At 31.4% G+C, this 27,486-nt stretch overlaps 4 protein-coding genes across 11 annotated transcripts; 2 read left to right on the top strand and 2 right to left on the bottom strand.

Moving 5' to 3' along the window:
- The first annotated feature begins 57 nt into the window (after positions 1 to 57).
- Positions 58 to 6,732, top strand: LOC123686712 (synapse-associated protein of 47 kDa). Its single transcript, XM_045626949.1, has 8 exons — positions 58 to 420; positions 589 to 801; positions 862 to 941; positions 1,007 to 1,128; positions 1,536 to 1,813; positions 2,947 to 3,077; positions 3,383 to 3,499; positions 5,957 to 6,732. The coding sequence occupies exons 1-8, from the start codon at positions 293 to 295 to the stop codon at positions 6,097 to 6,099; spliced, it is 1,212 nt and encodes a 403-aa protein (XP_045482905.1). The 5' UTR covers positions 58 to 292; the 3' UTR covers positions 6,100 to 6,732.
- Positions 6,733 to 7,925: 1,193 nt separating this feature from the next.
- Positions 7,926 to 14,031, bottom strand: LOC123685949 (histone deacetylase 6). Of its 7 annotated transcripts, none has more exons than XM_045625847.1 (12): positions 13,960 to 13,978; positions 12,748 to 12,816; positions 12,462 to 12,691; positions 12,175 to 12,361; positions 11,802 to 12,073; positions 11,427 to 11,619; positions 11,309 to 11,368; positions 10,795 to 11,239; positions 10,026 to 10,189; positions 9,647 to 9,963; positions 9,035 to 9,230; positions 7,926 to 8,972 (listed from the first exon to the last, which is right to left on the bottom strand). In XM_045625847.1, the coding sequence occupies exons 2-12, from the start codon at positions 12,808 to 12,810 to the stop codon at positions 8,475 to 8,477; spliced, it is 2,625 nt and encodes an 874-aa protein (XP_045481803.1). In that variant the 5' UTR covers positions 12,811 to 12,816; positions 13,960 to 13,978; the 3' UTR covers positions 7,926 to 8,474. The 7 variants fall into 7 exon arrangements, with proteins under 7 accessions (XP_045481803.1, XP_045481802.1, XP_045481799.1 ...); XM_045625846.1 differs by lacking the exon at positions 13,960 to 13,978 and adding an exon at positions 13,499 to 13,547; XM_045625843.1 differs by lacking the exon at positions 13,960 to 13,978 and adding an exon at positions 13,162 to 13,203.
- A 369-nt stretch (positions 14,032 to 14,400) lies between these two features.
- On the top strand, positions 14,401 to 25,814 carry LOC123686430 (ubiquitin carboxyl-terminal hydrolase 8-like). Of its 2 annotated transcripts, XR_006748465.1 has the most exons (10): positions 14,401 to 14,596; positions 14,688 to 14,803; positions 14,858 to 15,159; positions 15,236 to 15,389; positions 15,440 to 15,599; positions 15,658 to 16,419; positions 18,819 to 19,483; positions 19,542 to 19,718; positions 21,146 to 22,641; positions 25,425 to 25,814. XR_006748465.1 is itself a non-coding variant. In XM_045626546.1 (9 exons), exons 2-9 carry the CDS (start codon positions 14,703 to 14,705, stop codon positions 21,246 to 21,248), a joined length of 2,424 nt encoding a protein of 807 aa, XP_045482502.1. In that variant the 5' UTR covers positions 14,411 to 14,552; positions 14,688 to 14,702; the 3' UTR covers positions 21,249 to 21,492. The 2 variants fall into 2 exon arrangements, 1 of the variants encoding a protein (XP_045482502.1); XM_045626546.1 differs by lacking the exon at positions 25,425 to 25,814 and having other exon boundaries at positions 14,411 to 14,552; positions 21,146 to 21,492.
- LOC123686433 (polyadenylate-binding protein-interacting protein 2B) lies at positions 24,151 to 27,096 on the bottom strand. The gene is made up of 4 exons (XM_045626554.1): positions 26,835 to 27,096; positions 26,550 to 26,726; positions 26,370 to 26,491; positions 24,151 to 25,656 (listed from the first exon to the last, which is right to left on the bottom strand). The coding sequence occupies exons 2-4, from the start codon at positions 26,721 to 26,723 to the stop codon at positions 25,503 to 25,505; spliced, it is 450 nt and encodes a 149-aa protein (XP_045482510.1). The 5' UTR covers positions 26,724 to 26,726; positions 26,835 to 27,096; the 3' UTR covers positions 24,151 to 25,502.
- Positions 27,097 to 27,486: the final 390 nt, after the last annotated feature.

The raw sequence follows: 27,486 nt of genomic DNA, 5'->3' as shown, positions 1-27,486 counted from the left end.
TGTGATTTGTAGGATTAGCTTATTCTGTCGACATTGCGATTGCGCCATTTCTACAATCGACGAAATTGGTTTTGTCGATTTGCGCAAAACTTCTTGTCATATCTGCGCCTATTGTTTTACAGAAAGAGTAGTTTAGAATATTTCTATTTCTACTGAATACTTGTAAATTCAATAAAAACTACTATTCGGAATAGGTTGAGAATATTGGTTTTAAATAAGAACGCCAGAAGAGATATTGAATTACCATTGATTAAGTTCTAGTTGTCAAGTTGTAAAAACCATTTATTGAACGATGTTTCATGGAATCACGAACCAAGTTTCTTCTTGGATGGGAGCTGCTAGGGGAGAAAATGAAGAAAAAGTTCCTACTCCAACTGAGGATACAACTGCCTTCACTGATTTTGAAAAAAAAGATGTGAGGTAAGATATTTGACCTATTTTGTATTGATCCCATGTTAAATAAATACTTCAAGTATGCAACGTTGTTTTCAAAATTTAATTAGTAAATCATCTAGAAGTTTGAATGCAGAATGTAGCATTGTCCAATCTTTAAGTTTTAATGAATTTAATTTTTTGATTCTTTCACAGTCCGACTAAACAAACTGGCAGCAAATTAGATATGTTAACCAATGTGAAAGGCCAAATTCAGGGCATTGGGGGCTGGATAGGATCAAGCATCCCAAAATTGAGAAAAGGGGAGGAACAACCTCAAGATTTACCAGAGGAGCAAGTTGAACAGAATAATAAAACATCTACTGAACCATCAGTGAAACCTCCTAAAGAAGATGATGATAATTCAAGGTAAATAAATTAATTTCTATAAGTCTGTACATTTTTTCTTTTGAATTTAAATTTCTCTAGTGCTACTGGAGGAGCTGACTCAGGACCAGGCTCTAATGCTGAAACTCCAACTGAAGAAAAAGAAGGTCAATTTGGAAATGGTAAGATAATCAGACTAGAGAATTTGTTATGCTATTTAAATTGTTGCTAAATTTATTAATTCTAGTGCAAAGTAAAGCTTTGGCTGGCGCTAAATCATTTGGGAGTTTCCTTTATTCGGCTGTCAATAAAGCTGGGAAAACTGTGACTGAATCTGCTGCAAAAATTAAAGAAACAGTAGAGAAAAACGTAAGATTGTTCTTTCATGATTTAAACTAGCAGAGCATGCTTTCAAATACTCAATATGTTCACTTTGTTTTCCCTTTTTCTTCTTTTTTCCAATTCAAAATTTTTCTTTTTTGTTCCTTATATTTTTTCATACTTTTTTTCAATTTACTGTTAATAATTTAATTTTTACTGCTGCAATATTCTGTACTTTGTACATTTATTCTCTTTTTATTATCACTATTTTCATTTATTATATATTGATATAAGTACAATTTGAAGTTTATATTATTTTTGAAACTTCTGTATACTTTATGGAAATTACATTGTTGAGTGAGATTATTTCATAATGCAGTATTCAGATAAACTGGTGTATTTCATTATTTTGTTCTTTTCACGAGTCGTGGTAGTCAACATAAAATATTTTCCAGAGTATCTTGGGTGAATTTAACAAAGAGCAAGAAGCATTTGTGAAAAGTCAAGCTGGTAATTCAGCAACAGCTCTTCCTCCGTGGTCAGGATGCCAGAATGAAGATGCACTTAAAGAAGAATGCCTCAGTCTATCTACAGATCGAAGAAGTTTTATTCGTAGTCCTCCTGCTGGTGTTGAATTCCAGTTTGATTATGAGGTTTCCTACCCAATAGCCATGGCCATTATGGAACAGGATCCTAATTTAGAACAGATGCGCTATGAACTTGTGCCTAAATTGTAAGTTGACAGTAAAAAAAAAAATTACTTGAAACTCTAGATCGAATTTGAAACAACTCGAAATGAAACTTCTTTTTGAATTAGTTGTAAGGGAAAAATTCATAAACGAAGAACTAGTATCTTGTACTTGAGATTCTAATTCATGTTGAAATCAATATCAATAAAAAGATGAGCTTTCAGAATTTATATCTAATTTTGCTCCAGAAATAGAATTATTTAAAATTTAGCTTGGAAAAAGAGAGCATTCTAAGAAAAATGATGCTGAGTATTATTGGAAAATTATTCCTTTGGTATGAAGAGAATGTTTCAGCAATTAACTGTGATCAACTTTATTTATATCGAGAAGAATATATTGAATGATAATGTGTATTTATTTATTGAGAATTACCAATATAATGGATTTACAACTAAATCTTCTTTTTGGAAGTTTGTTATAGTTGCTTTTCATTTTTTTTTACTATGTATGACTGAGTTTACTGTGATATTTTTTAGATCTGATTTTGCTTATGTTCCTCTTATACTGTTGATACCTTTTGTTGATTTTTATTTGTTTTAATAAATTTATTTTATTATATTTATGTTTTGATTTATCTAAAATTTTACAAGGAAACAATTCTGTTATATGCAAGTCCTTGTTTTCAACTATTTTCCACAAATCAGTCTCTGAGCATTTCTCCAATTGAATAACAAATTTTCCTGAAGAAAACTCTTTGAAATCTATACCCCTTTTCCCCAACAGATATCCTGGGTTTTCTAGTCTAGGTCTACTAAGTTCTATGCTAGACGTTTTGTCTACAACCGCCATAGCCATTTTCAATTATCTGTATTACTTCGAATTATTATTAGGGGTACAGAACTGATTTCTAACTTCTAATGAGCATATTCTTGATCATTTTAATTCCGAATTGGTACTGAAATTAGTTTTTTTTCGATCACTAAAATGTAGACAGAACAATTCCTAAAGAAATAAACTCCAGGTTCATTTTTTGATTCTGATAAGTTATCTCATTAATTTTTTGAAATAAATTCCTTCAATATGCTTTTATTTTAAATTTCGTTGAGATACATTTCATTATAATTGTTTTGAAATGATATTTTTCTTTAACCTCTTCATCGAAATTTCAATGTTCCAGAATTACTGAAGAGAACTTCTGGAGGAACTACTTCTATCGTGTAAGTCTTATTTGCCAGGCTAATGAGATGTCATTTATATCGAAAGAGGGAGAAAATAAATATGTTACAGATTCTTCTGATCCAAACTTAGGTGAGAATTTAGAATTTGATGCATGTGATTAGAAATGAACATTGAAAGCTGCGTTAGAATATTTTTTAGCTGCAGATTTGAACTAATCCACATCAACCTATGGAATTTGTATATTCAAGTAGAATTAGTAGTATTTGAATTCAATTGAGTAATAATGTTGGTTGATATGGACTCTTCAATTCAAGTATTGCTAATTTAGTAACAACAGTATTTTTTTAAATTTATTCAGTTGAGAGTTAGTCCAAATACTTGACTATGTTCAGGATATTTTATACAATTTTGTTGCTTCTTTTTTTTCGTTGTAGTTGATAGTTCAAATGAAAGGCATGAATTTGTATCAGACACATTAAGGACTGACAAAGAAGTACTTGCAGAAGTAGAAGCAGGCATGAAAAAATTGACCATGGGAGCTAAGTCTAAAGGTGAGCTCTATTAACTGGAAGTAAATCATTTTTTTCCTCTATTTTAACATTGATTTCAAAATTTAATTTTTATTTTTATTACTTATATCCCAATAGATGCATCCAATTTTATTTTGAAAAAGGGTTATCACTTTTCAAGGAGAATGCATATTATTTTATTATGATTTTCAAATTTATTTTCTGTTCGTATGTTGTTCCTAGTGGTGAATCTGAAGGACTAATGAACAAAGGTAAAATTGCATGTTATTATTTCGGTAGTAAAAGGAATGCTATTAGCTTTTCAGTAGATGTTGATTTTGATGGCAAGATATTATTAAGATCTAGTTCTTAGTTTCCTGTTTGATTTTCTCCAGCTTAAGAAGATCTTGGTCAGTCAACTTGGCTTCCAATCTGTTAACAATTCATCCCACTATCCCCTATTACTTGAACCTTCCTGTTATTATGTTTTTTTTTCATATATTTGTCGTTAGGTATTTCTTTGTAGCACTGTTGGTTATTAAGAGAGATATTAAATGAGCGAAGTATTCCTGACATAACAGAAAATTATTTTGATCGCTCTATAATTTTTCATATGAACAATGGAATGGGCTGCAAAATTTTACCTTCGTCGAAAAAACATAAACATTTCATTTCCCTTTTATTTTCGAAATAATGATTCCATATCATAATGGGTTGGGAATTTTCAGGAAGTCTGACAAAGTGAATTATTATTAAAACATTAATTGAAGAAAATTGTTATAGTCAATGTCATATAATCAATTGATTATTTATCTATAGTATATTCATTGAATGGATTTTCCGTTGCAGTTCATTTTCTCAATGAAGACTTAAAAAAGAGGTATTTTACATTCGATGTCACTATGTATTAGCATTTATTGAAGTAGGGATTGACTTAAGTGTGAATAACAAAAAATATTATATTAAATAATGATGAAACAATAATAATATATGAAGTTGATCAATGGATAAAGATTTTACTGAAATTTTGTAGAGTAATGATTCTAAAAGCGCATCTTCATTAAGCTTCCATCCTCGACAGCTTCACAATGAACAATTGTGCAATTCGTCAATTGATGAACACACGAACGAAAAATGACCATGATCACTTCTGAAAAAGTTGTGTTGAAACTGATAACAAATCCAAACTAAAGTACTTAATTCAAAAATTAGTTATAAACTTTCTTGCTGTTGAACTTGCCCCTTCGTCTTGTGTGTAGACTGATAGCTACTTATCACTACGTAAATCTGAACCTATTTTCTGTGAGATCTAAGAGAAAATAGCGAATTGTTCGCCTCTTCCAGCAACAGAGATAAAGTAGTCAATTAAGTGGAATTGCGGTTTGAAAAATACTTTGTGAAGCTAAAATTGGGGACGCGGAAGCAAACAGAATGCTGTCTAATAATTTATCTTAAATTATTAAAGTCTGCTCTTTCGAAAACTAACCCCATTTGTTGATTCATAAGCTAGGGAAAAATGTTTTCCAATGGCCTATTAAAAACTCTTTTTCGGTTTGAAAAAGCTGTGACCAGTCAAGGTTTATCCGAAGTAAAGGTTTCTTGAAAATCTCATTTTAAGAGTTGTTTATATCTTTTACTCAACTTGAGCAGTCTTGACTAATTGCAACTTTACAAACCCTCAAACGTGCAAGCTCAAAAATTTCCTAAAGTTGCGCATTGTATACTTAAGTATCCCATTACCTGAAATAATAGTAATTAGTTAACTGTTTATGAGTGGTGAAGTTCGTCGGTAAAACGGATCAGCATTAGTGAAATAACGAATGACAATACATATATAAAGAGTAATAATAAATAGTGAAGAAAAAGAATGATATACGGTATTAAGTACAATATTTGCTGTGAAGTGTTATCAAACAGGAAACTATTGCTGATGATCCTAAAATATTGATTTCAAGTTCATTTTATCCAACTTAGAGCTTCCATACCGAAATGAAGTATTTCCTGTTCTCCAAATGAATAAAAATCTCAATTCCGATGTTATATATATAATCAGTATAGAAAATAGTATCAATTTTATATAAATCGTACATTGCTTTTCTTTACTCTATATTTTAAATATCTATGTTCGAATGAGATTTCTTCCAACCACTAAAAAAATATACAGGACGGCCAAACAAAGTCATTTTCAAGAACTGTGTTGTTTTCAGATATGTCGGCGCACGTATCTGTTTAGTTTTGAGACCACCTGTATATAAGTACACAATGTAAATTCCGTTGCTATTCAACATTTATATCATAATTTCTTTCCGTTTCTATAAACTTTAGCTCTGAAATAGTGACAATAGTGCCTTAATACGTTTTTTCATTAATTTCGAACTAACCAGTCATAAAAACTCCCCGACTTGTTGGTTGCGTAGACTTCTCATTCGAATAGAATTTTCCTATCATTTTTTCCCAGAGTTCTTTTCCTTTCCTCTTATTCCTTTTCTGTTACCATAGAAGAAGATTGGGAGAAGGAATTAGAAGCCGAGCTTCAAGATTACGAGGTTGTGAATGAAAATAATAAACCAACATTTTCAAAAAATGACAACTGGGAGAAGGAAATGGATGATTTACTACATGAAGAAACAGATTTGAAATAGAATATATTATTGATAGAGACTTAAGAAACATAGTTTTAATTTTGATAGTTGAGACTGGTTATTGCATTACATAGGATTTTTGGGATTTAAATCTAGTCACCTGCTCCGAGGTATATGCCCAGAAATAGCCGAGAATTTAATAATACACTTCTAAAGTGATTTTATTAGCAAAGAATGAAACAAAAATAATGTAAAAATATTTGGTATTGCTTAGAATTCTTGTACTTGGCGCATATCACTCAATCATAAAATTCTAAATGTGCTGCACTTGATCTGAATCTGAAAATGTTGTGGCATTTAACTTGATATAAGCATTTAAAGGTCTTCTCTTTTTGCTTCAATAAATAAATATATGTACATAATCCTCTGTATTTAATCTAATTATTAATAGTCTCATTGTATATTAATAGGTAGCAGTTTTGTATTTTATTCAATTTATGTATATATTGATGGAAACAGTTTTTTTTTCAGTTTGTGTGTATCTTAATTTGATGACTTTCAAACACATATTGCGTTCAAAACATTGATGTATTATCAGAGTAGGATTAGTTTTTGTGTACAATGCATGTCAGATATGTATTCTCATTGTTATGATAATTACAATTGTTGAATAAATGTAGCAAACATACGAAACAGATGCTTTTTTTAACTGACTCTCTTTGCTAGTTAATATTTCAATAGCAATTTGAAGACAAACGCTGCAAATTTAACATTACAGTTCATTATTTTCTTTTTTGTTGCACAGACCTGACAAGAAAATCATATCACAGCTAAAATTTTAAAAATTCAATTCAGCTATAAGCTATCACGATTTAGAGAATTTATCCTTGACACAGCCTACCACCTGTAAAATTCTGTAACGCATACGTCACTACAGAGCATGGTTTGTGCTACTTCACTTAGATGTCGCCATATAGTCGTGTCCTGAAAACAAATTGTGGTGGATGCGCTAGATCCCAGCGCATCCGCCTAAAAGGGGTATGGTATTTTTGGTAATATTTCACGAAAACAGACTTTGATCAGATCAACTTCAAAATTCGATAATTTAAAACGTCTTCATTCACAAGCATTCATTCGCCATTAGATATTTCCTGAAAAAATTTTGAGATTTTACTTTAAACATTTGATATCATGAATAAATAAAATTTACCTGCAGGTGGTTTCTTTCCTGCAGTGTCAATATGATCCCAATATTACAAGAAAATTATTAGGAAGAATAACGGGGTTTCCAAGAATAATTCGAGGGTGTTGTCTGGAGTCATTTGCACCAATAAAGCTTAATCCACATCGTCAAGCCGGAATAATAAATTGTCCTCTAAATGCTTGGATAATTTTTTCTGCTGAAAATCGTTATCGTATTCGGAATCTAGGACCTCGCAACATCCTATAAACCTTAAAATATGCTCAAATTTGGATAACCGTGGATAAATTCGATTGAAGGAAATTTGACCACTCCGAATACGAATCTACAATTATATCTCTTGTGAAAGTTTTCTATTTAGGATATATGATTTAAAAATTTCACTCAATACAGAGTTCGTGATGCATCAATTAACATATTTATGTTAATTTATCTAAAAAAAATTCAATGATGTATTGCATTTTCATCTTCGCCATCTATACGCACATTACTCTGCTATAACTTGGAGCTGCCAACTCATTGTAGAAATCTGTAAAACTACCGAATCTTGGTTCGAGCTACTTTTCCCAGATGTCGCCATATAGTTGGGTCCTCGAAAAGAAATCCGGTGTATGCGCCGGATATGTATACTATAGCCTATTTTCAAATGAATTTGTATGTTTGGGAAAGTAATTGAAAGAAAAAATGGATTAAAATTTTTATTTTTGAACATAGTAAGAAGACTTGATAACAAAGCAACAAAATCTGATTTAATTGAAAGGCTCTTCCGAATTCCTCACAAATTAGCCAAAGTCAGAGGCATTAATTGACTAGCAGAAAATATTGCAATGAAAAAGTAGAACAAAAAAATATTAAGATAATTTGAGCAATCTCTGGAACCTTACATATTGTCAATGTTTATTAAATATTATTAGCATTTTATCATAAGGCACTTTTGAAATTCTTATTTCAAATTTTGAACTATGGAATGTATATTTCATTAAATTCAATAAGTTAAAATATAAATAAGTTAAAACGAGAAGAAGAATGGGCAAATTAATACTATTGGCAAAAAACATCTGTAACTTAGAGATGTTTATAATACATATAAACTAGTTAATAACATGAAAACTTTCAATTCAATTCAAAGTATTTTTTCTTTGTTCAATACTGAAATACTTACTGAACAAATTAATTTAGAAATGCCCATTCTTCTTGTATTAAAATTTGAAAAAAAAGTAACATCAGTTATCAATCAACATTCTTCATTAGTAGGATCAAATTTATCCGCCGTGTACATTTCTTCTTTGAATTCTTTATTGTACCGACAATGAAAAACTTGATCTGCTATGCGTTTCATAACGTTTAAACTTGGCCAATATTGCTGCTGTATGGCAACAACTTCTCTTATAGTTTGTGCTGCATGTTTATTGATCGGTTTGTCGAAAACATCGGGTGGTGTTGGCACTGATTCTCCTCTAAGAGCTTTTATACACATCAACATACCGTAACCTGTTGTATTTACATTATAACCACCTTCCAAGGCAACTATAATCTTTCCATTGGCTAGGGGTTTGAGGAGGTAAATGAATTGCCCATACATTTCGGGTGTAACATTATAACCTCCTAAAGGATCATTGATGCCTGCGTCAAATCCAGCCGAAACAATCACTAATTCTGGCTTGAATGCGTAACCGATTGGTAGAATTATATTCAGGAACGCTGCCAAATATTCACTATTACCCATTGGCTCCTGAAATAATGATAAAATCATATGAATTAAAGTTTTTTTTATAGGAAAAAAATGTTACTTACATTGCTGAAAGGAATGTTCACATTGAAACCCTCTCCAGGTCCATGACCAACAAACTTAGCTCCCGCTGAAGGCTTGAAAGGATAAAAGTTTCCATTGTCGAATCTATGAATGCTGATGTATAAAACTTCATTACTATTATAGTAAATATCTTGTGTACCATTGCCATGATGAATATCGAAGTCAACTATGAGTATTCTGAAAGGTAAAGGTTTAATTAAATAAATATTGGAGCTCTTTAAAAACCAGGATCAGAAATGTAAAAAGTGGTCCTTTAGAAATAAAAATAGGTATTCCACAGGGACCAGTGCTTGGTCCATTGCTCTTTTTTGCTTACATAAACTCACTGTTAAACTTGAATATAAATGGTCTTACAGATGTTTCATACATGTAAATAGCGTTCAAATTTATAAATTGTTATGGGGGTTGTTTTCCAATGCGATGGTAAATTATTGAAATTGCACACACAGGTGTCCTCACCTAGGTGCATGAATAAAGTCTATGTGAACTGATGTATTGTAATGAAATGTGAACTTCTTTCGGTATTTTTCGAGTAATTAATAAATTCTATATTGAATAAATAGTTTAATGAAAAAATAAATTCAATATCTTACCTTTGAACATTATATTTTTCTCTAGCATACTTTGCTGCAATAGCAACATTATTAAGGAAGCAGAAACCTTGAGCTTTATCAACAGTTGCGTGATGTCCTGGTGGACGTATCAGAGCTGCCGCATTTGTTACATTTTCTTTAATAACAGCATCGACTAAGGTAAGTAACAAACTAACAGATGTCTCCGCCGCTTTAGCAGTGTGTTTATTCACATAAAGATCTTGATAAGATTTGATAGAATTGGACATCAATTTTTCCATAAAACATTCTTTATGAACTTTTAGACAATACTCGTAGTCATTTCGATCTTTTGGTACCTGAAAAAAATAATAATATAAAAGTAGTATCTAGTAATTACTTTTATTTCAATAAAATTTACCTTGATTTCTATGCACCGTTTAGACAACCCTGATTCTTCCATTAATTCCAGTATTCTTACTAATCTTGCTGGATCTTCGTAAGAATGAGATTTTCTATCTGGGGCATGTAAAAGCGTAATTGGTTCAAATGCATATCCAGTTCCTTGGTAAGATTTGTAATTATCTAGAAAACGTGAATAATCGTTTAACATCTGTGTGTTAATAAATTAAATTAATTTCACGGCATTAAGACAATTTTTCAATTCTGAAAAGAATACCTCCTCAAGCAGGACTCGAACCCGCAACCTAGAATATCTAGTTCGACGCTTAATATACTAAGTCATCGAGGAAGCTGAAGATTCTCCACAATGAGGAACCACTAATCCCAAAATATATATATATATTATATATATATATATAATTCGCAAGGGTTGAGGAATGTTGAGTTGCGATGATCACTGACTGTATTATGTTCTTTCTAATTTCAACATTCCTCAACCCTTGCGAATTATATATATAGTTCGTAAGGCATATCAACACTCGATTATGGGATTAGTGGTTCTTCATTGAGGAGAATCTTCAGCTTCCTCGATGGCTTAGTTGATTGAGCGTCGAACTACCGCTCGAGGAGGTACTTTTTTCAGAATTGAAAAAATTTCTGAATGCCGGGAAATTAATTTCAATTATCTAGAACAATTCTCAAGTCATATAATAATTTCTTACGTTTATAAAAATAACTATAACAATAACATCAACCAGACAAATGAACTACTTTACCACCGTACTTACTTTCATTACTCTGGAATCTTGATATGAAGGAAGAGAAATCATCGTAAGCTAACTGGCTGTGCTCTGGATAATAGCCTCTTGTTGTATAAGGAGGTTTTTCAACCTCTCCAAAATATTTAACACGTACAATATGCTCTTCATATGGATTGAACTTATATTCTGGAGTATATTCGAATCTCTGAACGGCAGAGAAACAATTCCAGTGATTGAAGAGTACACCTTTGCAATTATTGATGGTCTCAACAACGCTTGATTGAACATAACCAGTTTCTTCAAGCAATGGGCAGGGGTCGGTCAGCAACCCTTTAATAGACAAAGCTGCACTTTCACTCAAGGAAGGAATAAAATAACCTCCTTCAAGAACCATGACTATATGTCCATCAGCTACCCCAGAAAGAAGCTGTACAATGTGGGAATAGAAGCCAGGAGTAAGTAGCATTTCTCCCTGAAAATAGATTCGATTATAATTTAATCCAAAAATAGTAAATTTATTTTCATATGAAAATATACTCACTTCAGGACATCCAATAGCAGCATCATAACCCGCAGAAATCATGATCAGATCTGGATGGAACTGAAAATAAATTTAAAAAATAAGAATTCAATTATGAAACCTTTTCACAAGCACTTACCTCATATGCAACTGGAAGTAGAAGATTGAAAATGATGGCCAAATAGTCTGTATCTCTAGCACCTACTTTATTTAATGGGACATTTATATTGTATCCTTTTCCCTCATCTTTTCCTATGTAATCAAAGTTTGATTCTCTAAGATTTGGCCAGAATGATCCATTCTCATAGCGATGCATAGAAAAGTATAGAACGCTGTAAAAAAATTCATTTTAAGTACATATCAATGTTTATATATTCTAGGCCTTGATGAGACCCCTCAGGAAATCATAGGGGGTTGTCTTCTGTGTAGAACACTCTTCGAGCCAGATAATATTTTTCGTTGAAACTCAGAGAAATAATCAAGAAATCAAATTATAAAAATAGAAAATGCTTACTCGTTCCTATTATAAAACGCTTCTTGAATTCCATCACCATGATGTACATCAAAGTCTACTATCATAATTTTTTTACAGAGCTTTTCTTTCAAGCATTTTTGTGCCGCTATTGCAACATTATTAAAAAAACAATACCCTTCGAATGCATTGTGTCTTGCATGATGCCCCGGAGGACGAACAATTGCAAATCCATTATGGTATTTTTTTTGGCATACTAGTTTTGTTACATTTATTGTCCATGTCAATGCCCTCATTGCTGCTTTGAAAGTATCCTAAAAAGAAATGTTTTTCAGAACAAATTGTATATTGGTGTTTCTTCTTGGAGCAATAAAGGATTTATGTGTTAATATAAAAAGTTTCTGTTTTTATTTACCTTAGAGAAGTAGACACCATCAAATTTTGTAGCTTCTTGTTCTCTCTCATCGGTTTTCCGAATTTTAGATACACGCTTTAATGTTTCAAACAAAAAGTTGGAATGTATCAGTTGTACATCTGATTGAGAACAAATGTTGTCAAAAGCAAGAACATCACATCTGGTCAATAAACATAAAGTAGCTATCCTGAAATTAATGTTTAAGTTTAAAATTATATGAATTTCGAGAAATTACTGAAAAGAACTAACAAAATGCGAAAAAGTGATAGAAATTTCTCTTATTTTACCTATTTATTATTTCTGACAAACGAGCTGCACTTTCCGGGTGTTTTTCGTCCCAATCATTTTTATGATCGCACATAACTTCAGTCTCAGTTCCTACTAATGTTGCTCTTCTGAAATCTTCTAGATATTTATAACAGAACTCGTACGGATCTGGAGTAACACTATCCGGGACAGACAGCTTGCCATCAACTAATTCTTTCTTTCTCAATGCCATCATTTCTTTGAGAGATATCTTAAACAAAAAAAAATCATAATACACTAGAATAAATCAAAATTATATAATTCTACTTTTTTTGAATGGTTATTCCTCGTTTGAGTTCTACTTGTAGATCTAGACATTTTTGGTTTCATAGAACTCTGAAATCAAGAATTATCAAACATGAATCAGAATTGAAAACAATATCATTTGCAGGACAAAGGTTCTCTTAAAACAATCAATCTACGAAATAAAACCTGTGTAAACAAATTCATGATGTACAATCATTAGGCGGGATTTAGATATCTTTGAACAAATTTCGTTTATTTCCGCCTGTTAAAAAACTGGAAAGCAGTTGAGTAGACGTATTTCAAGTTACATTTGATAATTTTGAGTGGCACCTGAATTATTTAATATTTTATTCCAAAAACAAACAAACACTGAAATAACAGCAAAGGAAGATCTACGATAATGAATGCAAAAAGCCTAAAGTCTGTACTACCTACCACAGAACACAAATATACACTACCCATAGACCTAATATCAAATGATAATAGGTCTATGACACTACCTATTAAAGAAGGCTTAAGCTGATTCATAAAACGTTAGGTGCGTTTTTAATCAGATTTTCTGATGGAGGATTGATGTGACGTCACGTCACCAAATCCATCGAAAATTCACTTATCTCTAATATTTGGATCGATAAGAAAGAAATAAGTACTTTTTTCCATACTTCCATACATTTACAAAAACCTAATTCAAAAATGGATATTCAATTCAATTTAATATACACACAGAACTAAAAAATTTTAGAATGAAAATACACTATGCAAAATTACTTACAAGATTTACCTCAGGACTAGAAATATTACACTCGAATTCACAATTTCTTTAGAGCCTTATTTCTGAACTGACGTTCTGTTGAAGACTAATCTGTTTCATAGATTTCGTACCTTTTATATTTTAGTTGATGAGAGAATAGGAAATAACTATATTTCCGAAAATTGACAAATGAACCGAAACTTTTGAAGATAAAATATTATCTTAATAACCGAACATATTAAGAATAATGTCAGTTTTATTTTGTCTTATGCATCTATTTAACTGATTACTATTTAGTTGATGTTTCTTTTAAGTCCATTTAGGTATATTTTAGAATGAATTATTGTTTTATTAGGTTTCCAATATGAACTGACAAATAATTGAAACATTTGCTCTATTAGAGTTAATTGAGTATACCATATTTTCGAGGAATAATTGTCAAAGAAATAATAGCCAATTCCCTTCGAAAACTCTAATCTTACCCCATAAAACAACCAGTGATCTCACATTTTAACAACAGGATGAGGATTTTTTGTGTGAGAGAGGAATTCTTGAAATGAATTTCTTACATTGAAGCGAGATGTCTTTATTTTTGAGAAAAGGGGAGGGATAGAATTTCCCTAACTTATAATTATCTGATTAAATATATGCCAGAGATAACAATTCTTATCTCTGATATAATACTATACCATATACGGGATTATTTTCAGCAAATCCTAGTGTGCGCTTACCCTAAGTCAAAATTTTTGAAATATAATTTTTTTTCAATATATGAATATTATGAATTATGAATTTTTTAGTAACGTAATTATAATTATATACATTAATAACTTATATTATTATCATTCAATTTTTATAATTTTATCAGAGCTCAAATGTGATGTTGACAACCTATGACATTATTTCTTTGGTCAGTTGTCAATTGTCATTCTCATTTGCTATTGTAATTGTAAATTAGTAAATCATTATAAATTATCGATAAATACAATTCTTATCAATTTCTATACAACAATAGTGTCAGGCCAGTTGAATTCCGCTGTATTCATGAGGTTATACTGTTAACTTGAGTCGGAAAGTATGATGACAAAATTAGTTTTTCCGTAAAAACTTGCCGGTTTTGTAGGTTCAATTATATTGTAGTTTATTTGAGAATTCTTCCTATCATTAGCCTTCCCTTTAATTCAAATTTTTTTTTCATTGAATTTAACAGGTTGGATTAAGAAAAATGACGGTCACTTGCAAACAACTGTATATTGCTGATAACATTGATGCTCTCAATGTTCTTGCAAAAGAAATACCACTGAAAAAGAATGGCAATTTCGACAGGTATGTGAATTCAGACATAATTGTGTTACCTACTATATAGAAATTTTCCATTAGCAAAATGAAGAATTTGGATATTCTATACAAAAACGCCCAAGACAATTTAATTGATCAAGAAAAAGCATATATCATTTTATACAGATTTTTGCTATGTTATGCAGAATACTGCAAAACCATAAATGACAAACGGTTCATGGAAATAAGATTTGAAACACAGTTGAAGAAAGCTCGGAGACAATTGGAGGTCTTACAAAAAGATTTAACTCTCAGATATTCTAACAGAGAAGATAACGATAAATCAAATATTACACCTTCCAAGAAGACATCTGAGAGTTCCACCTCAATTAAGAAATTTCCAGGTAACTGTCAGACCGGTAAAGAGTATTGGAAAAATTGATAATTTGGTACAACCATAAGCTTGAATCGAATTTTCAGATAATGAAATTAAGTGTGAAGCATTGTATCTTGCCTTACAAGATCCCAAAAACAATATATTACTTGTTGATGCTCGATCTAATAAAGATTTTAAAGAATCGAGAATGAAAGAAGGAACAGTCATCAATGTTCCTGATGATGTGATTCAGTCGGGGTAAGGTAGATGGCATAGTTTTAGGCTTGTATGAAGTTGTTTTGATTTAGATTATCTGCACACTGCATTGGTGAAGTCATACCTGAGGAATTCAAACCTGTATGGCAAAAAAGAGATACTTTTGACATTGTTGTTTTATTTGACTGGAAGAGTACTTCAGAAACCATGGCAGCAACTAAACTAGAGAAACTTTTATCGTCATTGGTTGATGTGAGTTGGATCAGATATGTTTGAACTTTTTTATGTTGATAAATTTCTAAACTTTTAGTGGGATACTAATAGAACTTATAAACAGAAACCAATTATATTGAGTGGTGGCTACATGGAGTGGGGACAAAAGTACCCTTTTCATTGTATAAATCCAAATGTTGTGATGAACAAAGTGAATGATGAATTGGATGAGTTGTTGGATCTTGATGATATTCAATATCCCTCTGAGGAAGCAAAGGAACCAATAATAGCATTCAAAGAAGCGAATGCCTCTGTAGAACCCACTAAAGATGTGGGAACAAGAGCGGAATTGATTCAGAAGAATAGGGAATTAGCTAAGCAAAGTGAACTTGTTTTGAAAGATATTGTTGTTGCCGAAAATAGATGGAAAGAAGAACAGGATATTGATAAACGAAAGGAACTTGAAAAATGTATAGCTGACTTGGATAAGAAATTTGAAATATTAACGGAAGAGAAAAATAGAACTCAAGACTTATATGAATTATATGCTCAATATGATTCTCAGATGGGAAGTTCTAAAGCAGATCAAACAAAAGGAATTGTAGACACTGACAAAACTGAAGACCAACAAATGCTTATTCGTCAAACAATTGCCCAACAGCGGTTAGATGTGTTAGCAAAAGCTCGTGCTCTGAAACCAAAAGCAGCTGGAGATCCTACTATGGGAATAACTCCAAGCTTAGACAGTGACATAAGCCAGAAAGATTTAAAAATCGACAGGCCTATGATAAACAGGGCTACAAAGCCTATTAACTTAATTCAAAGATCTCGACTCATGGATGGTCCACTGACATTCAATGTAAGTAAAATTTCTGAGTTATTTCAAACAAACACTTTCAATTTTTGAAATATTCTTGGTTTGAAAGATTCTTCTCCAAATCGTTAATATTAGTTCATGAAAAATTCATCAATTATCCAATATGAAATCTTTAAAATCAGAGAATCTTACTGGTATATTTAATAATACATCATAAAAGAAGCTAAAAGGTTTATATTTGATTCGGAATTTAAAAAAATTTATTTTGTGTTCAAACCACATTTCTTTAATTTTCTAATGATTTAAAATACTGAGCTAAGTAGAAGTAAAAAAATAAATAATCATGTAATATTTATTTGGTGTTACGTGTAATATTACAAAATTATTCTCATATTTGTCAAAGCTTTTTGTTCTGGTATTCCTAAAGGAGAAATTCAAATGGTTATTCTATAATGAAGTGAATTCACGAAAAGCAAATTGTGTAGACATGACACCCCCCCTCTTACAGTGGAGGGGGGAAGGTAAGGAGCTTCTAATGGTGTCTTCTCCTCTTCTAACATTTTAATTATGATATGATATACCATTTGATATAGTAAAAATACTTGTGAAATGAGATTTGGCTTGAAACAAGTTTTTTTTATGGCCCACATTTTTCCTATGAGGGTAAGTTAGGGTTATTATAAAATATCATTATTATATTTAATTATACATAATAATAATTCTTTACTTCCACTTGAGGGTAACATAATCTAGAAAAGGAATTAGTCCTAGGTCAGTTTTGGTCCATTATTTCAAATGATGAACTGTAGACTTCAATAAAAAAAAATCGACTTCCTGCAATTTTGTTTGCTTGTTTAATTCAAAAATTAAATAGCAAAAACTCAGTCCATTTGCTGCCTTAGCATTTTCTATTTGAACTATATACAGGGTAAGAACTATTCAGAGGGCCACTACAGGGATATCGTAAACCAAGAGTTGCGTGTTGAGAGTGTGTTGGTGTGAACAGATCCGAAATATCTCCATTGGTTCCTGAATAACTTTTTTTTCTGTATAACTCATTTGTTTTTGGAGATAATTTAACGAAATTCAATTTATAGCCATTATCCAATATATTAATGGTGTCTTCAGACTTTTTCTGTTTTCCATTGTTTCAGAGACGCGATAGTCAAGTGATGATTTCACATAATAACCCTTCAAATTTGCGTATCTAGACTTGATATTTTTGTAGAGTGTGATACGTTGTTGAATTCGTAATTTTTTTTCTAAAGAAAACCAATATGACATCCATAAGAAAAAAAAATATCGCGTCTCTGAAACAATGGAAAACAGAAAAAATCTGACGACACCATTAGAATCTCTATAATGGGTAATGGCTACAAACCGAATATCGTGAAGTTATCTCCAGAAACAAATGAGTTAGACAGAAAAAAAGAATATCTCAATTTTCAGTTTTTTCGCGATATCTCGTGAACCATTGGAGATATTTTGGATCTATTAACACCAACACACTGATCCATAAATAACACAACTTTTTTCTAATTCAATCCACTCTGTATCTCTAACGGTTTTCGATATCCCTGTAGTGCCCCTCTAAATTGTTCTAACCCTGTATAATGCACTGATTCTTTTTGCTTCAGAATCTGAGAGGACTAAAAATCAAAGAATAAAATTAAAAACATATTTCTTACTATTTGTATTAAAATCACGATAGCATGATATGAGACTTAACAACTTGAATGGGTTATTCTCCCAGATAGAGGAAATAATATACTACATATTTAGAAACATTCACTGTATTTACTGGAAATGTTTCTATATAAACATGGTTTTTTGTTATTTTAGCCATTCACAAATATTTTCTATTAAAATAAATGAAAAAAAAATCCTCCCTTATTATTGACAGTATATCTTTATTACATTCCAGTAGTCTAGAATTTCTATTGTATTACTTTTGTTTGTTTCTAAAAGTGACTTTTCGATTTAACTAGTGTTATCTCAAATGAAAGATTTTATTGGAACACCCCCATATTCCTGAAAACCTGTTCAATGCGAGGAAGGTTACAATCGTTTTTTTTTACAATATAAAATGATATCGTATTCAACAGAATTGATAACAACCATGACGAATATACAAATTGATTATATTGAACAATAGCAATTAATTGAATTTTCATTGTAATTATGTCATGAATTTATGAAGTGCTGTATTGTTCTGTTCAATATAAAATTTAATTATACTCTAGTATCAAATATAGAAATTAATTGGGATCTAATATGCTTAAGAAAATTTATATAATTCGAAAATTTGAGAATATTTTGGAAAAGAACATCGAATCAGCTTCAATAATGAGATATTTTCAGATCGCTCAAACCAAGAAATTTTCGAAAAATCAAATTGAATGGAACTTTCATTTGAATTGAGAAATTATTGCAAATTTTAGCCTGATGGTGGTGGCCTTGTTGGTCTCAGAAATATTAGAAACACATGTTACATGAATACTGTCGTCCAGTGCATGAGAAATATTCCACAACTTGCAGCATTATTCTGCACTGGTTCGTATAGCCACCATGTAAGGAGGAAGCCGGATGCAATCATCATAGAAACAGCTGTTCTTTTCCGTTCATTATGGTCGAATAACCCTAAAACATTAAATCCAATCGATTTCTATGAAAAAATATGTTCCATTGAACCAAGCTACAGAATGGGCAACCATGAGGACTGCATGGAATTTTTCTTATTCCTCCTCAATAATCTAAGCGAAGATTGTGCTTATGACATACAAAAACCAGATATGATGTCTCCTGTTCAACAAGCTTGGTTTAATCAGCTGGGAGGAAAGAAATCCATTTTTACTGATAATTTTTACCATCAGCTGAGGATAACTCAAGTTTGTTACAATTGCAACAGAACAACTTACAAGTTTGAAATGGAAAGTACATTCATGCTTCCTGTACCAGAGGATGATTTCAGGATTGAAGATTTGATGAGGAATTATATGCAGGATTATATTATTGATGACTACTGTTGTTCTAAATGTAAACAGCCTGTGACAAATTCTAAAACCGTTGTTGTGGCTCCTGAAATATTGGTAATTGTCCTGAAAAGGTGAGGCAATCCGCGAAAACATATTAATAATCGGAAAATTATTGATATTGTTTTTCAGATACAAACAAATAGTTCGTAATAATAATGTATCTGTGTCGAAAGTTGATTCAAGAGTGTCTTTTCCTACTAAAAATTTCCATTTTGGAGGATGCACTTACACCTTGAATTCTATTGCAATGCACTCTGGTTCTATGACTTCTGGACATTACACAGCTGCCTGTTTCACGAATTTTAAGTGAGTTATTCTGTTATTATGATTTGTATGTGATCTAACGGAGATATAATAACAAAAAATCTAGAGTTTCCAAGACATTCAACTAGAGCAGGTTAAGAAAAGAGTATTCAAATGTTTCATCTTTTTTGGAAATGAAATACCAAATCAAAGTATACAAACTGACAAGAAAACAGCAACACCCAGAAGGAGCTGTTTGAATTTAAAATTTTTTTGGTAAAACATAGACAGTATAGAAATGAGTAAATGATTGAAATTTGGAGAAAAAAAACGAAGGGTTTACAATTTTTTTTTTATAAATTTGTTAATATGTTTGTCCACCGAAATTATCTATACACTCCCCAACACGAATTGATGCAATAAGTTGATCTATTTCTTCTTGAGGGATACTACCTCAAGCTACCTGTACTTCATGTCTCAGAGCCGCCAAAGTCCGTGGGGGCTGGGGTAAATTTCCAAGCCTTCTACCCATGAAGTCCCAAACATGCTCTATGGGCGAAAGATCAGGAGATCTGGGCGGCCATGGGTCACTTCGAAAAAGTTTAAACTAACTCTGGCAACATCAGGTCGAGCATTATCTTGATGAAATATTGAATTCTTGAGCCGGTTAAGGTAAGGGAGAACATATGGCTCCACTTTTTCTTGAAGGTAACGCAGCTCTGTCATGTTACCTCGAATAAAGACTAAAGATGACCTACTTGCATGTGCAATATCACCACATATCATAACGCCTACTGTCTGGTGTACGTGACGCTCAACATCAAACTGAAGTTCACGTCTTTCTACCTGACGTTGTCTAACCCTTCTTCGGCCATCATGTGCATCTAAGGAGAATAAAAATTCATCAGAAAAGACGACCTGATGCCATTTCACATTCCAATCTCGATGTTCTCTGCACCATTATAATCGTTGCCAGCGATGCTCAACCGTCAGAGGTAATACAAGATGGGGTCGATAATGCTGCAGTCCAAAAGACCTTATCCGGCGGTAAACCGTTCGGACAGTTACAGGATGGCCTTGTTCTCCTAACCACTCATCAGCCAAAGATCGAGTTGTCGCAAATCGGTATCATAAGGCCATAAGTCTTAGACGTCGATCTTGAACTTCATTTGTGCCCCTTCGACGTACGGTGCCTATTCTTCTTGGATTTTGCGATTTCTCGAAATGACAACCCCGCCTCCCGTAGACCAATAATTCGACCTCTTTCAAATTCACAACAAAAGTAAGTAACAAAAAGGGTTCACATGAAAAACCTTCACGATTTTTTCTCCAAATTCAATCATTTACTCCCTGCTATACTATCCATGTTTTACCAACAAAAATTTAAACTGGTCCTTCTGGGTGTTTCAGTTTCTTTGTCAGTTAGTATATTTACGAGTTATCTGCTCATTTTGTAATGTTTGCCTCAAGTCGATCTTTTTTTCTTGTAGGTGGTACGAATTCAACGATGAACTGGTTCGGCCAATTACTCTAGAGGACGATGCATTGAGAGTCAAGGCTTGTGCTTTTTTCTATTCTATAGAATACCATTGAATGTGATAAATGTTGCTAAATTCATCATTGTTGGATACTTGTATATTTTAATGATATTTATTATCTTGTTATTTCATTAAGTATTATCAAGTTTAGTTTAGGAATTTTTATTCAAACTAATCCCTAATTCATTTTTATTCTTATGTATCTTGGTATATGTAAGAATTATAATATTTATTACTGAATTGTTGCCCCATTTATGTTATTTTATAAAAAAAAATATTAAATTCCTCCAATGGATAAAGACAATTTATTTTTCGATTCCCCGTCTCCGAATTTTAAAAGCCATAATATTTGGCTTCTGATCACTATTTAATTTTCATTGTGGTGTACTGAAGGGACCAAATAATCAAAGTATTATCTAAATTAATTTAGTCGACAACTTAACAAAACTGTCCGCTATTTTGCAGTTTATATTTGTTATTTTAAGATTTTCACACTGAATAAAAATATTGAAAAAGGATCTCTCAAATTTTGTATTTTGAATGAATTTCGTGTGTCGAAGCGCTGAAAAAGCTTACCCCAAATGGACTTTATTAAAAATACGTGCTTATGAGTGATTCAGTGCATTCAAAAGCGATCGAGATCTAGTAGATTAATAACTTTTTGTAATCAGAACCCATTACAGTACATAGTGTAATGATGTGGAAGATTACTCTTGCACTGTTCAAATATCGACTAAAATTAAAGTAATCTCTTTTTCTAATCAGTGTAATTAGAACCCATTACACTATACATAGTGTAATGATGTGAAAAATTAGTCTTGCTCTGTCCAAATATCTCTTTTTCTTATCACAACCTATTACATTAGGTAGTGTAATGGTTTCTGATTGCACTTGACAATGTCTGCAGGAAATAGGCAATTATGGTTTTATTTTGTACAGACATTGTAGCGTCTTACTAGTAGTTTTCAAGTTTTCGATATTATACTTTGATCTATCAGTTCGTTTACCACTTTTCTGCATTATAGTTTATAATATCAAAACTCTGAAAGCTTTTGCTTAATTCTGTCAAGAATTTAATAGATCAAATTCTTTATTTGAAATTTACCCCTAATTCCTTACGAAATTAATGATTAATAATAATAATAATAATGAGATCATAAACGTGGCGATTATCAAATTGCGAAGATTTCCAATGTTTAGGGGAATACCCGTCTGATTAGTTATGATGAGGGGGAACAATTTAGTGATGATAAAGATGTAATGCGAGAGTGTTTACGGCTAAGTTTGCCTACATTACAATTCGTAGCACGACGTATAAAAACTTATTTGAGTTCGATATTCTAGCTTATTCACGTTATGAACGACCAAAAACTTGAGTGAATCTAATTATTAAAGTGATTTCTGAATCATGATATGGAAAACAAGATTATTGTTGGTATAAATCATCCGTAAGTTACATTATCGAAATTATATATGTATTGTTAAATGCCTGTATTATATTTATATATGCTTTAATATAAAAGTGACATTAACTAGTTTGACAACTCGTTTTTACATAGGGTGCTTCCCTGTAAAGTTCATTCCTCAAATTATATAGATTCAAGCCGATAACTTATACATATTCAGCTCTATCTGCTTGCCATGGAAGCAAAGCCAAAATCGCAATCAAATTTCGAAGATAGGTGTACATATAAAAATTTCAAACAAGGCTATTGTTGTGGCTCTCAAGGTAATTTTATCATGAATTTATAAAACGTACTGATACCGGCAAATTTATGTACCTTTAGGTCAATACTTAGTTTTCTAATTGACTTCAAGGGCGTAAAAATTAGTACTGAGGTAATTACCCCAATTTATTTGTAAAGACATCAGTTTTAAATTGACTATACCTACAAGTGTTCCTAAATTGGAGGTACAAACGAAAATGACCGATTCCTCCACATTTTAAGAAATAAAGTCCTATAACTATTTGTTTTCGAGATACAAATGTAAAAATTCAAGATTTTTTTCTTATAGCACCTTCCCTTCACAAGATATTCAACTCAAATTTGGGAAAGATCTTCCTATTTAAAGTTTTCATCATGTGATATTCTCATTTCGAATGAAAATCTACAGGGTGATATTTTTCTTGAAGAGTGCCCGTTTCTTTCCACTAAAACTTTTCTTTGGTGAACCACTGGTAATTTAGAAAAATGTAAAAAGAAATTTTTTATGGTTTCATGTCAAACAATTCTTCAATAATCCTCGAATTATTATAAGATCCAGTCAACTGTGATGAATAAGAAGATTGATAAACTGTAATATGCATCACAAAAATGTAGGACACCAAGAAACACCCTGTATCTCGAAAACAAAGCATTTGCGAGTCCATGTAAAGGACATTCGTTTAAAATTATTCATTTTTATTCGTACCTACCTGCAGTTTAGGAACAATCAAATCAAAGAATGCTATTATTTTGAGTAATTTTTGGTTCAAACTTCGTTATCAAAACTTTTTTCTCATATTAGTCGAAAAGATTTTCGATTACACCCCCAAGATAAGCAAGATCTACGCCCTTGATTGAATTTTGAAAATTACCTAAAGATGAACAAAATATGTCAAATGAATCTAGGAAATCCTTTGAGCAGATTTTTGGATTGATAGCGGCTTCTCAGTATTAATATCTATGAGAATTATTTAAACTTATTTTGGATTAACGAAACATTACATGAAGGAATATAGTGATGTGGAAAAAATTGATCTTAATGAAATTTCAGTGCATTTTCGCAGGTATAAATGAAAGTCACAGAACGTTTTTATAATTCAGGGAAACTTACTTCTTTCAATTAAAATACAAGGTTTTTTATGAATTCCAAAAATATATATGGAATAATCAGCCAGTTGATGCATTTGCGAGATTCCAATTATAAAAAATCAATTTCTTTTTAAATGCTATATACACAAAAAGACAAACCAATAAGAGTAGAAATATATTTCATTTTATGGATTTCCAATTTCTCATACTGCTTCATCCAATTGTAGAAGGTACGATATATGTAATATATATTTTTTTTGGGGTACTCGCACAGCCGAATATCACACAATTTTCAGAATTGTAGTGGAATAGAATGTGACGAGAACAGTTTTATTCTTTATTTGGTTATCAAAGAAAAATGTCCAACCCATTTCAATAATTAAATAGTTTTTTTTAATGACTTTCCTCAAGATATACAAAACAAGATTGATTTATCTACTGAATTGCTAACTGTAAATAACTGTTTCAAAACATCACTTTCATGATGACTTCATACAATATAGATATTTTTCATTAGGAAAAAGAAACAATTAAATATTACATTTCGTTGAATGACTTGAAAATTGAAGAAAACATTGCAAAATGATATACAGTAGCAATTATTTCATATAAACATGAGATCTATATTTGTTGGAATTTAGAACATTTAAGGATTTTATTTGGATGACCAATTTTCAACCTCCATTTGGCCACCTCTGGAAGTGACAAACTGTATCTTATGCGGTACCTTCCACTTTTCAAGTATAAATTAAATAATTATGTCAATATAAGTGGATGCTAAAGACTGTTTAAAATTCTAAATATACAGATAACTCAATATAATTACAAGTATTACTGAAAATATGTATCACAATTCATATAATTCAAGAAAAAGATCACCAGTTAAATTCAATTGCTTTACAAATACATGTAATTAAGAATACCAACAAAGTCAGTTTCAAATAATTATATATAGAACGGATCAATCCCATTATATTTTACTAATCTCAATAAATAAAAACAAATTTAGTCACTTTACAAAGCTGCCACTTTGAGATTTTTCCTACATATGAATAATTTTAAGTACTTCCAATCGAAAATGCTGATAATTTTCAAACGAGAGAAACATTAAGTCGTGCCTTATTTGTTACTATAAGATTTGAAAATGAAAATAATTATGCATAAAAATGTGGCTTGAGACTAGATTAAAAACAATCATTAAGAGATTTTAATCTAAATAAAAGTTAAATATTAAGTGATTTGAGATTCGATTGATTTCTAAATGAAAACATTAGCATATAATACAAAACAATGTTCGAGAGGTATTTAAAATGTAATAATACTGAAATAACTAAATAGAAAGAAATACTTTAACAAATTCTATACATTCAAATCAGTGATTACTCACCAGTCATTTTTATGCACAATTGGAAGAAATAATTCATATTACTTCATAGGAAAGTACAGCTATAAGTTGTTGGTGAAAATCGGTTATATTTACAAAAATGGAGGGATGGAATATGGATCAAACAGAATTAAGATGTGGACTGGGATGGAGAACGAGCACCTGGTATGAATTCTGCAGCGAGGGGGTTGAGATTACTTCCTTTTACCACCTCCGCTGAATCCAGTTTCAAGTTACTGACCATACTAGATATGTCGTTACTTGTTGTTCTAGGACAAGTAGGTCTAAAAAAATATCAGTTGTAAATTATAAAATGAGCTATATGCTTGTTGACATATATTCTAAATCAATAATTATGTAATATTGAGTAATCAATAATATGAAGAATTATTTTAATTGAATAAGAATGCTTCATCTTTCTCAATATAACAGGTTAATTTCACCACAATATTCTATTACAAGTGAATATGTCCTCAAATGAGTAATATGAAATAAGAGATACAATCTCTTCCAGTCCGTAAGTTTGAGTGAAGAATCTATTTCAGAAAAAGAATAGTATTATTAACGTTGATTAGAAATAACTTTTTATAAGATACAGACCTGATATTGCATAACTAGTTCTTTACTTTGAAATATATTTAATTTGGCTATTCAAAGAAACGAGGAATAAATTCAGAAACCAATAATTGATAATCAACTTTTGATTAAATAAACTAATAGTGGGATATATTTAGTATTTTAAGACGATAGAAAAACAATAGGTATCCACGGTTCTCACAAAAAAGCATAACCTTCATTGAAGTTGCAACTCATGGTTAATTTTTCAAAGTAGGTCAGCCAAATGAAACATTTATTGTGAAATAAATATTGAAAATCTAGGTCATATGATATTCTTTCTATATATATATTAGGGTATTCCTGTTGAAATTAAATAATTTCGAAAAATCAAACAACATCTGCAACATAAATTGAATATTGCCTTTAAAAAATAACTCACTCGTTACTACTTCTTCCTTGAACTCCTCTACCTGAACTGGATACAGAATCAGAAGTTTCATCGGCTAACATAGCCTCAATACACTGTTCCATCAGGGCTTCTTCCTCAAGACGTTGCATGACCTTAAAAAAATATACTTTCGAAAAATTTGTCAAAAATACACTTTGAGAAAACAAATACCTCTTTATCGAATTCTTCCTCATTTTCCATCCATAAATACTCTGAAAATACATCTTCCCCAGAGGGCCCATATTCAGCAATTCCATTATTTACATTGCCATTTTCACCATAATATGAACCGTTTTCACAATCTAAAACGTTATCCTCATTCGACTGCGCCGCATGCATTTTCATATTCTTAATGCAAACAGAAAAATAAGATGAAATATTCAATAATATGAACCCATAAAGGAAATTACAGAAGAACCACCATTTTAGGAAAGAGGTATATAAAGAAAAACATACCAAATTTAACTTCTTTTGTAGGACAAAGAAGTTCTTAGCAGAGGTGTTCCCAAACGAATGGAAGAAAATTATATAAGGGAACACTTTATTATTCAGTAGCAATGCACCAAAGTAAAACAGATTTCCCTGGTGTGATTTCACTCGAGATGGGTCAACAAAATTTCAACCATTAACAACCTTAATTGTTGCCTTCCACCTGGTAGACTCTCAAACTCAAATCACAAAATATGTCAGCGCTAGTTTCCAAATCGCATACAGGTGAACTGTGAAAATATGAGAAGAAAACTACGGTTTGTGTATCGATTTCTCAGTTACCTCTATTCGCAGTAGGTGGCGCCAAAGAAGTCATTTTGTCGTTTTAAACCATAGACCTATAATAACATCATAGACCTATAATTCGAATTTTTTTGAGGAAAATCGATAATCCAATTCAATTGAATAAAATGAAATTACTTCATGTCCGCATATTCCAAAATAATATCGTGATTAATCTACCAGAATCTATCGAATGGAGAGAGTTCTCATAGAGACGAATCCTCTAGTTGGACTAGTTGGAGGAGAGTCAATCGCATGTTTCGAAATACATAGTGCGGCCTATTATTGGAGTAACAAAATTTATCCGAAAATTTGAGAATCTCTAGCATCAGATTCC

Source organism: Harmonia axyridis, chromosome X (assembly GCF_914767665.1).
Source record: "Harmonia axyridis chromosome X, icHarAxyr1.1, whole genome shotgun sequence".
NCBI classification, from domain to species: Eukaryota; Metazoa; Arthropoda; class Insecta; order Coleoptera; family Coccinellidae; genus Harmonia; species Harmonia axyridis.
This window is presented reverse-complemented; position numbering and strand designations above follow the sequence as displayed.